The following is a 15,420-nucleotide window of genomic DNA, read 5'->3' as shown; positions in this document are numbered from 1 at the left end:
ATAACAAGAAACTGTGGGATGAGGCTGGATCGCTCTCTTTGCGCTGGCACGGACATGATGGGCCGAATGGCCTCATTCTGTGCCGGAATTTTTCCGTGTTTCTGCTTGCGGAATTGTTGCAGAAATCTGCGCCTGCGCTCCCCTCCCCCAGCACTGCCTGTGAGTGGAAGAAGATGGTTTAAAACAGCCGCGAATGGAGAGATCCCGGTCCCAGTGGAAGGGAGCAAACAGCAGCCTCCTGGCAGCAGCACATCGCTTTGGGAGCGTGTCCGCAGATGGACTGAGAGATCAGCATCGAGTCCGGGGCAAGTTCAGGGGCAGACGGGGGCTGTTTGTTTGAGGCGGAGTGGAGCAGGAACTGGTCCCGGAACATGGAGTGAGTGGGGGAAGGGAGAGGCCATTCTCGGGTTGTGTGTGGATAAGGGGAGGGAGACAGAATGGGAAGAAACTGTTACTGCAGTGCAGTCAAACAACGATAATATTTGTATGGCTGGGCTTCCTTTGTGGGCGTTTATAATTATTATGAGAGATTAAATTCATTAAAATCCTGTATCTTCTACCTCACCAGTATTTGAATTGTAAACATTCCTTTGTTCAAACAGGCAAATAATTGAATGAACCAAAATAAATATGATGTTTCCTCCACCAAGTTACATGGAAGAGTGTTACCAGCTCCTTCTCACACACAGTCCGTACATTATCACTCACAGAGTGCAGAGACACAGACAGGTCATCAGTTCCACAGTCTCAGACAGCTGAAACAGATCCAGAGACACATTTTCAATCCATCAATCAAATGGAGCAGGAGAGACGCACGTTGTTTTCATGTCACCCCCAACTCAGTACCACTGACAGGTAGATTCATAAATCCCAGTCCAAATTCTCACCCACTATCAAATTATCAGTGTGTCATTCCCACAATGGAGCAACCTCAGCTACAAATTAAATACACATAGAACTGACACATGGTTGCTGTTTCAAAGTTACAGAAATAATCTCAATGAAGTGCTCCGAGATTCAAGTTAAATGCCAGCCTAATATTTACACGGGTTTTGACTTTATTATCAGTATTAATTCCCGTAATGTGTCCAGACATATACATTAGATAGAAATCTCAAGTGCATAATCAGGTTGCAGAGGTACAAACTCAGATTTCACTTGAAAACTCATCCGGATTGTGAAACTAAAAGATACATTATAAATTTGATTAGTATAGTTTGAGCTATCAATTACGTACCAGTCCTAAAACCTCATATAGTGTCAGATGGAAGATACTGTACAATTCCAGACTGAGCTCATTTCACATGCAAGTCCAAGATTCTCACTCAGAGTTAGACAGAATGGCACTGATCAAATTGATGAGTACCGCCTGAGTTACACTTGCACACCAATCCTGTATCAGATTGTCGGGTACATTATATTTCACTATTGTGTTCACAGTGACAGATACTATTTAATACTAGGCAAAACCTCAAGCAGGAATTATGTATCTACCTGCCTGCTTAAAACCTGCCACATCAGTGGCCTGTTGCTGTGCTGAATTTTTATGTAGAATAAATCAAGACTTGCACCAGTCCCAGGGACGGAAGGTTATATAATGAATCCCACAATCACACAGAGTACCAGACACTGACAGTTAGAGAGTGATTTTGAAACACATGCTCAGTGCCAGATGCTGAAAGGTATAGGTTGATTACTGCACTCACTGACAGTACCTCAGCCTGAGTCATCTAAAGCAACCAAACACACAAATAGTAGCACTGAGAGATTGAGAAAGAGTCCAAAACTCAGAGTAACAGACACTGATAGACACAATCTAAAAACTGCACGCACATGGATATAGTATTGGCTAACTCACAAGAAACAGAGTGGGGATAATTGGGGAATTTTCAAATTGGCAAACAGTAACTAATGGAGTGCCACAGGGATCAGTGCTGGTGCCTCAATCTTTATGGTCTTTATTAATAAATTGCATGAAGGGACCGAGTGTAAATCCAAATTTATGGATGGTACAACGATAGGTAGGAAAGAAAGTTGGGAGAAGGACACAAAGTGTCTGCAAAGAGATATAGATAGGTTAAATCAGTGGGCACAAGTTTGGCAGATGGAGTATAATATGGGAAAATGTGAGATTGTCTACTTTGGCAGGAAGAATAGAAAAACAGAATATTACTTACATAGAGAGAGACTGCAGAATGCTGCTGTACCAAGGGATCTGTGTGTCCAGATGCATGAATTACAAAAAAGTTAGCATGCAGCTATAGCAAGTAATTAGGAAGGCAACTGGGATGTTGGCATTTTTAGCGTGGGGAATGGAGTTTAAAAGTAGGGAAGATTTGCTGTAACTGCACAGGGCATTAGTGACATCCCAACTAAAGTACTCCACACAGTTGTGGTCTCCTTACTGAAGGAGGGCTATAGTTGCATTGGAATCAGTTCAGAGAAGGTTCACTCGGCTGATACTTGGGAAGTTGGATTGCCTTATGAGAAAAAGTTGAGCAGATTGGGCCGATACTCACTGGAGTTTAGAAGATTGAGAGGTGATCTTATCGAAACCTATATGATTCTCAGTGGGCTGGACAGGGAGATGCTGAGAGGATGTTTCTCCTTGTGGGGGAATGTAGAATTAGGGGCCACAGTTTCAAGATAAGTGGCCTCCCATTCAAGAAGGAGATGAGGAGGAATTTCTTCGCTCAGAGGGTTGTTCATCTTTGGAATTCTGTTCTCCAGAGGACTGTGGAGGCTGGATCATTGAATCTATTCAAGGCTGTGATAGACATATTTTTGATCTAAAAGGCAGTCAATGGTCATGGGCGCAGGCAGGAAAGTGGAGTTAAGGCCACAATCAGAACAGCCCCGATCTTATTGAATGGCGGAGCAGGCTCGATGGGCCAAATAGCCATCTCCTGCTCCTATTTTGTATCTTTTTATCTTCTTGCACACACACACACTCAACCAGTGTGTGGCAGTGGATCTAGAATTAATCCCACTTTCGTACAAAATACCAGCGACTGAAAGGTACAGATGAAATCCCACAGATACATACAGTATGACTGACAGGTACAGAATGAATCCCATGCTCACACACAGCACCAGGGATTGCAAGATACATGTGATTCCCACCCTCACAGAACAAAATCAGACTGAGTTACAGAATGATTTCCACATTCACATTGATACCACACATATACGCAATACCAGAGATGGAGCATACAGAATGAATCACACACACACAACAGGAACAGAGATAGAGTTATACAGAATGAATCTCACACTCATGTACAGTACAACAGATTAACAAGTAAACGACCAACCTCAAACACACATACATTACCAAGGGTCAGTTCAGAATGACTGCAAAACTCAAATAATGTGTTAGAGGTTGAAAGATGCAGATGAATACAAAACTCACACACAAGATACGAATAGATACAGCCTGAAAACTGCACTCAAGCACAGTACAAGGGACTGACAGATACTGAATGAATCCCACACTCATATTCAAAACCAGAGACTGACAGATGCAGAATGGATGTCACACTAAACTTCTTCTTCGGAAGTCCCTCGGGAATGAGGATGACTTTCTTCCACTCCAGGGTTGTGGTTCCTTAGGTAACTGAATAGTCCAATTCTTGAACCACACACTCGGCCACAGGTGGGGCAGATGGTGCTTGGTGAAGTGGGTGAATGGGATTCTCCAATTTCCAAATACTCCTTCCACTGTTTGCATTTGGTTGCTTCCTGGGGATGTCGACGAATTTCAAACTGGCTGGCACCTTCGCGGATGCTTCTTCTCCATTTTGGGTGGTCTCAGGCAAGAGATGCCCATGAATCAGTGCAGATGTCACGTTTTTTCAGGATGTCTTGAAGGAAATTCTTGTAATGTTTCCTCTGCCCTCCTGGTCGCTTCTTGCCCTGATGGAGTTCAGAGTAGAAAGCTTGTTTTGGGACTCTGGCATCAGGCATGGGGATGATGTGGCACATCCAACATAACTGACTAGCCATGACCAGTGTCTGGATACTGGGGATGTTGGCCTGAGAGAGGACACTGATATTGCAGCGCCTGTCCTGCAACTGAATTTGCAGGATCTTGCGGAATCACCAACGGTGATATCTCTCCAGGGCTTTGAGATGTCTGCTGTACAGTATCCATGTTTCTGACACATACAGGAGGGCACGTAACACTGCAGCCATGTCAACCATGAGCTTGGTGGCTGATTTGAGTTCTTTGTCATCAAACATTCTTTTCCTCAGATGACTGAAGGCTACGCTGGCACGCTAGACGTGATGCTGCGTGTCATCGTCGATATCTGCCCTTGGTAACAGGAGGTTCCCAAGGTATGAGCAGTGATCCACATTGCCCAGTGGTTCACCGTGGATTTTGATAGTAGAGGGGCAGTGTCGGGGAGAAGGCTGGTAGAGGACCTTTGTCTTCTGGATGTTTTGCTTAAGGCCAATTATTTCATACACCTCCGTGAATGCATTGATCAGGGTTTGACGCTTGGCCTCTGAGTGTTCGCATACGCAGGCGTCGTCAGCATACTGCAGCTTGATAACAGAGGTTGGAGTGGCCTTACATGTGGACTGGAGGCAACATAGGTTAAATAGTTTCCCACTCGTCCTGTCGGGTAGATATACACATGCGACCGAAAGAACAGCTGAAGGGCTGAACAAACACTGGAACTACAAAAATTAGCTGACAGCCACGACATGTGTGGATTCTTCAGCACAGTCAAGACCATTCACGGCCCACGTACCCAAGGACCTACCCCACTGAGAGCAAAAGAATGGAGTGACACTGATCAAGGACAGATAGGCAGTCTGCAATCGTTGCAAGGAGCACTTTGAAGATCTCCTCAATTGTGACTCAGTCCTTGATGCGAGTGCCCTTGACCGCATTCCACAGCATGCTACCCACCGTGCTGTCAGCACAATCCTAGGCTGACAGAGGTTGAAAAGGCCATCTGACAGCTAAAAAACAATAAGGCCGATGGCATGGATGGAATTCCCATCAAAATTCTAAAATCTGGCAGAGAAGCACACTTGACACAAATACATGGTCTCATTTCCCTCATTTGGAAGGAGGAGAGCATGACAGGGGATCTCCGAGACACTGTAATAGTGATCATCTTTAAAGAAGGTGACAAGACTGACTGTGGTAACTACAGAGGGGTATCCCTGCTGTCTGCCACAGGGAAGGCCATCACAAGAGTCCTTCTCAACTGCCTCTTCCCCGTGGCTGAAGAGCTCCTACTGGAATCACAATGTTGATTCTGTCCATCAAGAAGCACAATGGACATGATCCTCACAGCAAGACAACTCCAAGAAAATGTGGGGAGCAGCAACAACCTTTCTACCTGGTATTCTCTGACCTGACAAAGGCCTTTGACTCTACCAACCAGGAGGGATTATGGAACGTCCTCAAATTTGGCGGCCCAGAGAAATTCATCATCATCCTCTGACGACTGCATGATGACATGCAAGCTGTAATCCTTCCCAACGAACCTACCACTGACCCAATCCCAATGCAAACTGGGGTCGAGCAAGGCTGTGTCATCGCACCAATGCTCTTTTCCATCATCCTTGCCGCAACACTCCACCTCATCTCCTCATACTCACAGTCCTAGAGTCTGATAGATACAGAATTGATGTCACACTCACAGTACCAGAGTCTGACAGATACAGAATGGATGTCACACTCACAGTACCAGAGTCTGACAGATACAGAATGGATGTCACACTCCGTACCAGAGACTGACAGATACAGAATGGATGTCACACTCACAGTCCTAGAGTCTGATAGATACAGAATGAATCCACACAGCACCGGAGACTTCTTTTCTTCTTCTTTTCTTTGGCCTCCTTGTCTCGAGAGACAATGGGTAAGCGCCTGGAGCTTGTCAGTGGTTTGTGAAGCAGCGTCTGGAATGGCTATAAAGGCAAATTCTGGAGCGACAGACTCTTCCACAGGTGCTGCAGATAAAATTGGTTGTCGGGGCTGTTACACAGTTGTCTCTCCCCTTGAGCTTCTGTCTTTTTTCCTGCCAACTGCTAAGTCTCTTCGACTCACCACACTTTAGCTCCGCATTTATGGCTCTCCGCCAGCTCTGGCGATCACTGGCAACTGACTCCCATGACTTGTGATCAATGTCACAGGACTTCATGTCGTGTTTGCAAACGACTTTAAAGCAGAGACATGGATGGTCGGTGGTTCTGATACCAGTGACGAGGTTGCTGTACAATGTGTCCTTGGGGATCCTGCCATCTTCCATGCGGCTCACATGGCCAAGCCATCTCAAGCGCCGCTGGCTCCGTTGGGTGTATATGCCGGGGATGTTGACCGCCTCAAGGACTTCTGTGTTGGAGATATGGTCCTACAACCTGATGCCAAGGATTCGCCAGAGGCAGCAAAGATGGAATGTATTGAGACGTCGCTCTTGGCTGACATACGTTGTCCAGGCCTCGCTGCCGTAGAGCAAAGTACTGAGGACTCAGGCTTGATATACTTGGACTTTTGTGTTCCGTGTCAGTGTGCCATTTCCCCACACTCACTTGGCCAGTCTGGACATAGCAGTGTTCTCGCACCTACACTGTTTGGGATCTTCTTCTCCCTGCTGCTCACACATGCGTTCAAGTCTTCAGAAGAAGGAATTTTCCTCCACACAAGATCAGATGGCAGTTTGTTCAACCTTGCCCGTCTAAGAGCGAAGAGCAAAGTACAGAAAGTCCGCATCAGGGAACTCCTCTTTGCTGACGATGCTGCATTAACATCCCACACTGAAGAGTGTCTGCAGAGACTCACTGACAGCATTGCGGCTGCCTGCAACGAATTTGGCCTAACCATCAGCCTCAAGAAAACGAACATCATGGGACAGGACATTATAAATACTCCATCCATCAATATGGGCGAACACGCTCTGGAAGTGGTTCAAGAGTTTACCTATCCAGGCTCAACTATCACCAGTAACCTGTCTCCCGATGCAGAAGTCAACAAGCACATGGGAAAGGCTTCCAGTGCTATGTCCAGACTTGCCAAGAGAGTGTGGGAAAATGGCGCACTGACACGGAACCAGAGACTGAGAGCTACCAAATTACATAAAACACTCAAACACAGTAGCAGAGAGTAAAATAAACGGAATTAACTGCACTCTCACATGCAATAGCAGAGACACAACGACACAGAATCAGTCAAAAAGTGTCCTCCCAACAACAGCCAGGACATTTCCAGGGATATTTTCACAGGGAGCGGCTGTTTTACGAAAACTGTGACTGGAGAGAGTCTTTGTGAAATATACTTACGGATTGCAGTAAGGGTGTTTGTGATTGGTTGCAAATATTTATTCTTATTGGATGGCGGAAGACACCAAATAGAGAATTACAATATAAAACCGTTTTGACATCACTCCCAATCATCCAATCACAATCTTAACTTTCCCCCATCCCTCATTAGCATAGAGCTGTGGGATTGTCTATTTAATCCGCACTCGGAAGGGGTTTGGTTTATTTCTGTGTCTGAAATTGGATCTGAAGATGGTTGAGGAGAAGAAGAAAGCAGCTGCTAAGAAGGGCGCCTAGAAAAGTGTGAGTAAACCGTCAGCAAAGGGAGGCAGAAGGCGGAGAAAGTCGAGGAAGGAGAGTTACTCCATCTACATCTACAAAGTGATGAAGCAGGTTCACCCCGACACCGGCATCTCCTCCAAGGCCATGAGTATCATGAACTCGTTTGTGAACGATATTTTCGAGCGCATCGCGGGTGAGGCTTCCCGCCTGGCCCATTGCAACAAGCGCAGCACCATCAGCTCCCGGGAGATCCAGACCGCCATGCGCCTGCTGCTGCCCAGGGAGCTGGCCAAGCACGCCATGTCGGAAGGGACAAAGGCGGTGACCAAGTACACCAGCTCCAAGTAAAACTGCACAATGGACTGAAAAACATCCCAAACACAACGGCTCTTTTAAGAGCCACCCACAATCTCTCTGAAAAAGCTACAACAGCATCCCGAAAGTATCAATTTGGTTTTTTTTTATACAAAGGTTCTGGAACTTTCGAATAGCCTTTGTGATATCTGTTGTAACCCCATGGATTCTGGGTGATTCACGTTCACTTGAGATCTTTGTGTCTCTACTTTATAATGCCGTGTAAATTAATTACTGATCACTGACCCCATGTGCGCGTTCATTTTCGCTATTGTACTATTTCGTCAATAAGCTCACAGATCAGTTCTCAGTCACTTGTTTCCCTTGTTCAAGCTCGGCCGCAATGATAAGTACATTTACTAGAAACCCCGCTGTTGTAGGAAACCTCAGTCTCTCATTTCAACTCCTGACAGTAAAACACTTCTGTCCGCTTTTGTCTCCCACAAATAGGTTCAATCTAGAATCAGTGATGCGGTATGTTGACAAAGATTGATCTGAAATGTGTCCGCTTCCAGAATGCTGTGAATGAGACTTTCTGCCGCCGCTGACAGACTGTTTCAAAAAGGACGGAGAATAGTCCGAGATCAAAGCGCACATGAGCTCAGTGATCAGTAATTAATTTACGCGGCATTATTAAGTAGAGACACAAAGATCTCACAGACAGTGAAACTGAATCACCCAGAATCCATGGGGTTAAAAAAGATCAGAAAGGCAATTAGAAAGTTCCAGACTCTTCGTATAAAAAAACAAAACCAATCAAAACCAGGGAGATGATGTAGCTTTTTCAGAGAGATTGTGGGTGGCTCTTAAAAGAGCCGTTGTGTTTGGGATGTTTTTCAGTCCATTGTGCAGTTTTACTTGGAGCTGGTGTACTTGGTCACCGCCTTTGTCCCTTCCGACATGGCGTGCTTGGCCAGCTCCCCGGGCAGCAGCAGGCGCACGGCGGTCTGGATCTCCCGGGAGCTGATGGTGCTGCGCTTGTTGTAATGGGCCAGGCGGGAAGCCTCACCCGCGATGCGCTCGAAAATATCGTTCACAAACGAGTTCATGATGCTCATGGCCTTGGAGGAGATGCCGGTGTCGGGGTCAACCTGCTTCATCACTTTGTAGATGTAGATGGAGTAACTCTCCTTCCTCGACTTTCTCCACTTCTTACCGCCCTTTGCTGACGGTTTACTCACAGTTTTCTTGGCGCCCTTCTCAGGAGCTGCTTTCTTCTTCTCCTCAACCATCTTCAGTTTCAATTTCAGACTCAGAAATAAACCAAACCACTTCCGAGTGCGGATTAAATAGACAATCCCACAGCTCTATGCTAATTAGGGATGGGGGAAAGTAAAGATTGTGATTGGGTGATTGGGAGTGATGTCACAATGGGTTTATATTGTAATACTATAATTGGTGTCCTTCACCATCCAATCACATTCAAACTTTGCAGCTAATCACAAACATTCGTACTGCAATCAGGAAGTATGTTTCACAAAGACTCTCTCCAGCTGCGGTTGACATTGAAAGAGCCACTCCCTGTGTCAAGCTCTCTGGAAATGTTCTGCATGTTGTTGAGATGACGCTTATTGATGATTCTGTGTGGTTGCTATTGCATGTGAGTGTGCAATTAATTCCATTACTTTTATTCTCTGCTCCTGTGTTTGAGTGTGTTCTGTCATTCAGCAGTTCTCAGTCTCTGGTGCTGTATGGATTTATTCATTTCGAGATATAGCACTGAAACAGGCCCTTCGGCCCACCAAGTCTGTGCCGACCAACAATCACCCATTTATACTAACCCTGCAGTCATCCCAACCAACACTAGAGGCAATTTACAATGACCAATTTACCTGTCAACCTGCAAGTCTTTTGCGGTGGGAGGAAACCGGAGCACCCGGCGAAAACCCACGCGGTCGCAGGGAGAAATTGCTAACTCCGCACAGGCAGTACCCAAAATCGAACCCGGATTCCTGGAGCTGTGAGGCTGCAGTGCTAACCACTGCACCACTGTATCTGTCAGACTTTGGTGCTGTGTTTGAGTATGACATCCATTCTGTATCTGTCATTCTCTGTTGCTGTGTTTGAGTGTGAGGAGTTGAGGCGGAGTGTTGCGACGAGGAAGATGGAAAAGAGCGTTGGTGCGATGACACAGACTTAGTTGACCCCAGTTTGCATTGGGATTGGGTCAGTGGTAGGTCCGTTGGGAAGGATTACAGCTTGCATGTCATCATGCAGTCGTTGGAGGTTGGTGACGAATTTTTCCGGCAGCCAAATTTGAGGAAGACGTTCCATAATCCCTCCTGGTTGGTAGAGTCGAAGGCCTTTGTCAGGTCAGAGAAGACCAGGTAGAAAGGTTGCTGCTGCTCCCTACATTTTCTTGGCGTTGTCTTGCTGTGAAGATCATATGCACTGTGTCTCTTGATGGACAGAATCCACATTGTGATTCCAGTAGGAGATCTTCAGCCACGGGGAAGAGACAGTTGAGAAGGACTCTTGTGATGACCTTCCCTGTAGTGAACAGCTGGGATACCCCTCTGTCATTACCACAGTCGGTCCTGTCACCATTTTTGGTGATGATCACAATGACAGCATCTCAGAGATCCCTGGCGTGATCTCGTCCTTCCAGCTGAGGGAAATGAGACCATGTATTTGTGTTAAGTGTTCTTCTCTGTCGTATTTTAGATTTTCAGAGGGAATTCCATCGATGCCGGAGGCCTTCATTTTTTTTTACCTGTTAGATTGCCTTTTCAATTTCTGTTGGGCTGGGATTGTGCTGACGTCATGGTGGGTAACATGCTGTGGAATGTGGCATTTGCATCAAGGACTGCGTTGCGATTGAGGAGATCTTCAAAGTGCTACTTCCAACGAGTGCTGACTGCCTCTCTGACCTTGATCAGTGTCACTCCATTCTTTACTCTCAGTAGTGTAGGTCCTTGGTAATTTGGGCCATAAATGGTCTTGATGGTGCTGAAGAATCCACACATGTCGTGGCTGTCAGCAGGTTGCTGTATTTCCTGCACTCTTTCAGCCCATCAGCTGTTCTTTAGTTCGTGTAAGCAGATCTACTCTACAGGACGAGTGGGAAACTATTGAAACTACATTGCCTGCAGTCCTGAAGCAAGGCCACTCCAACATCTGTCATCGGGCTGCAGTATGCTGACAATGCTTGCATGTGCGCACACTCAGAGGCCAAGCTTCAAACCCTCATCGATGCATTCATGGAGGCGTATGAAAGAATTGGCTTGAAGCAAAACATCCGGAAAGCTAAGGTCCTCTGCCAGCCTGCTCCCCGACACTGCCCTCGACAATTAAGATCCACGGCGAATCACTTGACAATGTGGATCACTGCTCATACCTTGGGAACCTCCTGTCACCAAGGGCAGATGTCGACAATGACACTCAGGATCGCTTCCAGAAGGCCATGTGGCCCATAAATCCTGCTCTGCCATTCAATAAGATCATGCCTGTTCTGATTGAGGCCTTAATTCCACTTTCCTGCCTGTGCCCATTGACCAATGACTCCCTTGTACATCAAAAAATCTGTCTGTCACAGCCTTGAATATATTCAATGACCCAGCCTCCACAGTCCTCTGGAGAACAGAATTCCAAAGATGAGCAACCCTCGGACAGAAGAAATTCCTCCTCATCTCTTTCTTGAATGGGAGACCACTTATCTTGAAACTGTGGCCCATAATTCTACATTCCCCCACAAGGAGAAACATCTTCCCAGCATCTAACTGTCCAGCCCACTGAGAATCTTATAGGTTTCAATAAGATCACCTCTCAATCTTCTAAACTCCAGTGAGTGGAGGCCCAATCTGCTCAACCTTTTCTCACAAGTCAACCCTTAATCCCAGGAATCAGCCTAGTGAACATTCTTTGAACTGATTCCAATGCAAGTATATCCCTCCTTCAGTAAGGAGACCAAAACTGTATGGAGTACTTTAGTTGGGATGCCACTAATGCCCTGTACAGTTACAGCAAAACTACCCTACTTTTATACTCCACTCCCCTTGCTAAAAATTCCAACATTCCATTTGCATTCCTAATTACTTGCTATACCTTCATGCTAACTTTTCTGTAATTCATGTACCTGGCCCCCAGATCCCTCGGTACAGCAGCATTCTGCAGTCTGTCTCTATGTAAATAATATTCTGTTTTTCTATTCTTCCTGCCAAAGTAGACAATCTCACATTTTCCTATATTATACTCCATCTGCCAAACTTTTGCCCACTGACTTAACCTATCTATATCTCTTTGCAGACACTTTATGTCCTCCTCACAACTTTCTTTCCTACCTATCTTTGTACCACCCATACATTTGGCAACAGTACACTCAGTCCCTTCATGCAATTATTAATATAGACCAGAAATAGTTGAGGCACCAGCACTGATCCCTGTGACATTCCATTAGTTACAGTTTGCCAATCTGAAAATGCCCCATTTGTCCCCACTCTCTGTTTCCTGTGAGTTAGCCAATCCTATATCCATGTGTGTGTAGTTTTCAGTTTGTATCGATCAGTGTCTGGTACTCTATGTGAGTTTTGGACTCTTTCTTACTCTCTCACTGCTATTTTTTGTGTGTTAGGTTGCTTTAGATGACTCAGGCTGAAGTACTGTGAGTGAGTGCAGTAATCAACCTATATCTTTCAGCATCTGGCACTGAGCATGTGTTTCAGCATCACTCTCTATCTGTCAGTATCTGGTACTCTGTGTGAGTGTGGGATTCATTATATAATCTTCCGTCCCTGGGACTGATGGCAAGTCTGGATTTATTCTCCATAAGATGTCAGCACAGCAACAGGCCACAGATGTGGTAGGTTTTAAGCAGACAATATATTTGAGGTTTTGCTTAGTATTAAATATCTGTCACTGTGAACACAATAGTGAAAGATAATGTATCCTACAATCTGATACAGGATTGGTGTGCCAGTGTAACTCAGGCTGTACTGATCAAATTGATCAGTGCCATTCAGTCTGAGTGAGTATCATGGATTTGCATGTAAAATGAGCTCAGTCTGGAATTGTACAGTATCTTCCATCTGCCACTGTACGAGATTTCAGGACTGGTATGTAACTTATAGCTCAGACTATACTGATCAAATTTATAATGTACCTTTTAGTTTCACAATCCGGATGAGTTTTAAACTGGAATCTGAGTTTGGATCTCAGGTTATACGATATTTCAGAATCTCTCAATCTGATTATGGACTTGAGTCTAATGTATGTGTCTGGAAACATGATGGGAATTAATACTGATAATAAACTCATAACCTGTGTAAATATTGGGCTGGTATTTAACTTAAATCTCAGAGTACATGATTGAGGTTAATTCTGTAACTTTGAAACAGGAACCACGTGTCAGTTCTCTGTGTGTATTTAATTTGTAGCTGAGGTTGCACTATTGTGGGATTGACACACTGATAATTTGATTGTGGGTGACAGTTGGACTGGGATGTATGTATCTACCTGTCAGTGGTAATGAGTTGGGGTGACATGGAAACAACGTCTGTCTTTCCTGCTCTATTTGATTGATGGATTGAAAATGAGTCTCTGGAACTATTTCTGCTGTCTGAGACTGTGGAACTGATGACCTGTCTGTGTCTCTGCGCTCTGTGAGTGATAATGTACGTATTGTGTGTGAGAAGGAGCCGGTGGCACTCTTCCTTGTAACTTGGCTGGAGGAAATAGACCATTTATTCTGGTTCATTCAATCATTTGCCTGTTTGAACAAAAGTATGTTTGTAACTAAAATACACGTGAGATCAAAGATATAGAGTTTTAATGAATTTAATCTCTCAAATAATAATCATTATGGATACCCGCAAAAGAACCACTGCAACACAAATATTGTCACTGTTTCACTCCACTACAATAAGTTTCTTCCCATTCTGTCTCCATCCCCTTGTCCACACACAAACGGAGAATGGCCTCTCCGCTCACTCCATGTTCCGAGACCAGTTCCAGATCCACTCCGCCTCTTACAAACAGCCCCCGCCTGCCCCTGAACTTGCCCCGGACTCGATGCTGATCTCTGAGTCTATCTGCGGACATGCTCCCAAAGCGATGTCCTGCTGGAAGGAGGCTGCTGTTTGCTCCCTTCCACCGGGACCGGGATCTCTCCAATCGCGGCTGTTTTAAACCATCTTCTTCCGCTCACAGGCAGTGCTATGGGAGGGGAGCGCAGGCCCAGATTTCTGCAGCACTTCAGCCAGAAACGTGGAAAACTTCCGGCACAGAATGAGTCCATTCGGCCCATCAAGTCCGCGCCAGCGGAATTAGAGGGGTATAGCCTGTTCCCGCAGTTTGTTGTTATTGGACAGTGAAGTGTGGAAACAGAAGCGGACAGTCAGGATGTGGGGAGTTACACAAAGAGAATCTATTATAGGCACCAGGTGAGAAGTGTGAAGGACACATTTTTAACAGCGGCTGTTTGGTTTCATGTGAACGGTTAGACCATGGGAGCGGGAACTGGAAATCTGACCTGTGTAAAAGTCCCTGCTCCGTCGGTCAGTCCCATTCCTGGCCCAGTGGATTGTTTCTGGATGTTATTTAATTGTTGTAAAATGGCCAAAGCCCCTGGTATGCAGTAGCTGGGGGCTGCAGGACTGCAGTGGAATCAGACACTGACTCTGTTTGTATTGCTGGGTTTCCTTTGTGATTGTTCACAATGATTATTCATTGAAAAATTGTTTTGGTCTCTCTTGTAACTTCCACCACATCTCTTCCTGAATTATAATAAATACTTTTTCTTTCTACAGGCAATACTTGAGGAAGCTGAATAAATGTAGTGATTCCTCGACACAAGGGGAAGTGCAGCCAGCTCCTCACACACAGTAAGTACAGTATCACTCACAGAGAGCAGAGACATCAATTCCACAATCACCGACAGCAGAAGTAGTCAGAACATAAAAACACACAAAATAGGAGCAGGAGTAGATCATGTGGCCCGTGGAGCCTGCTCCGCCATTCAGGACCATCATGGATGATCTTAGGCTTCAATTCCACTTTCCCGCCTGCTCGCCTAATCCCCTGATTCTCTGAGAGATCAAAAATCTGTCTATCGCAGCTTTACATGTATTCAATGATGGAGCATCCACAATCCTCTGGAGTAAAAAATTCCAAAGATTCACAACCCTTTGAGTGAAGTAATTTCTCCTCATCTCAGTCCTAAATGATCAGCCCCTTATCGTGGGACTGTGTCCCCATGTTTTAGATTCTCCGACCATCAGAAACAATCTCTCAGTGTCTCCCCTATCCAGCCCCTTTGGAATTTTGTATGTTTCAATGAGATCACCTCTCATTCTTCTAAACTCCAGAGTATAGGCCCAATTTACTCAGCCTCTCATCATCGGACAATCCCCTCATCCCAGGGACTAATTTAGTGAACATTTTCTGCACCGCCTCCAATGGACAAATATCCTTTCTTAAGTGTGCAGACCAAAACGTCACACTGTATTCCAGAATAAAAGCAAAATACTGCGGATGCTGGAAATCTGAAACAAAAACAAGAAATGCTGGATT

The 15,420-nt window shown here is 45.4% G+C and overlaps 1 protein-coding gene across 1 annotated transcript in view; it reads right to left on the bottom strand.

Annotated features, from left to right (window-relative positions):
* Window positions 1-8,768: 8,768 nt before the first annotated feature.
* LOC137358440 (histone H2B 1/2-like) overlaps window positions 8,769-15,420 on the bottom strand; it is a 28,599-nt gene continuing 21,947 nt past the window's right edge. The window contains exon 3 of the mRNA XM_068024403.1: window positions 8,769-9,137. Within this exon, the coding sequence (XP_067880504.1) occupies window positions 8,769-9,137 (369 nt within the window). The remainder of the gene's footprint in view (window positions 9,138-15,420) is intronic.

Source organism: Heterodontus francisci, chromosome 50 (assembly GCF_036365525.1).
Source record: "Heterodontus francisci isolate sHetFra1 chromosome 50, sHetFra1.hap1, whole genome shotgun sequence".
Lineage (NCBI taxonomy): Eukaryota > Metazoa > Chordata > Chondrichthyes > Heterodontiformes > Heterodontidae > Heterodontus > Heterodontus francisci.
The sequence above is the reverse complement of the archived record's forward strand: the minus strand, read 5'-3'. Positions and strand labels throughout refer to the sequence as shown.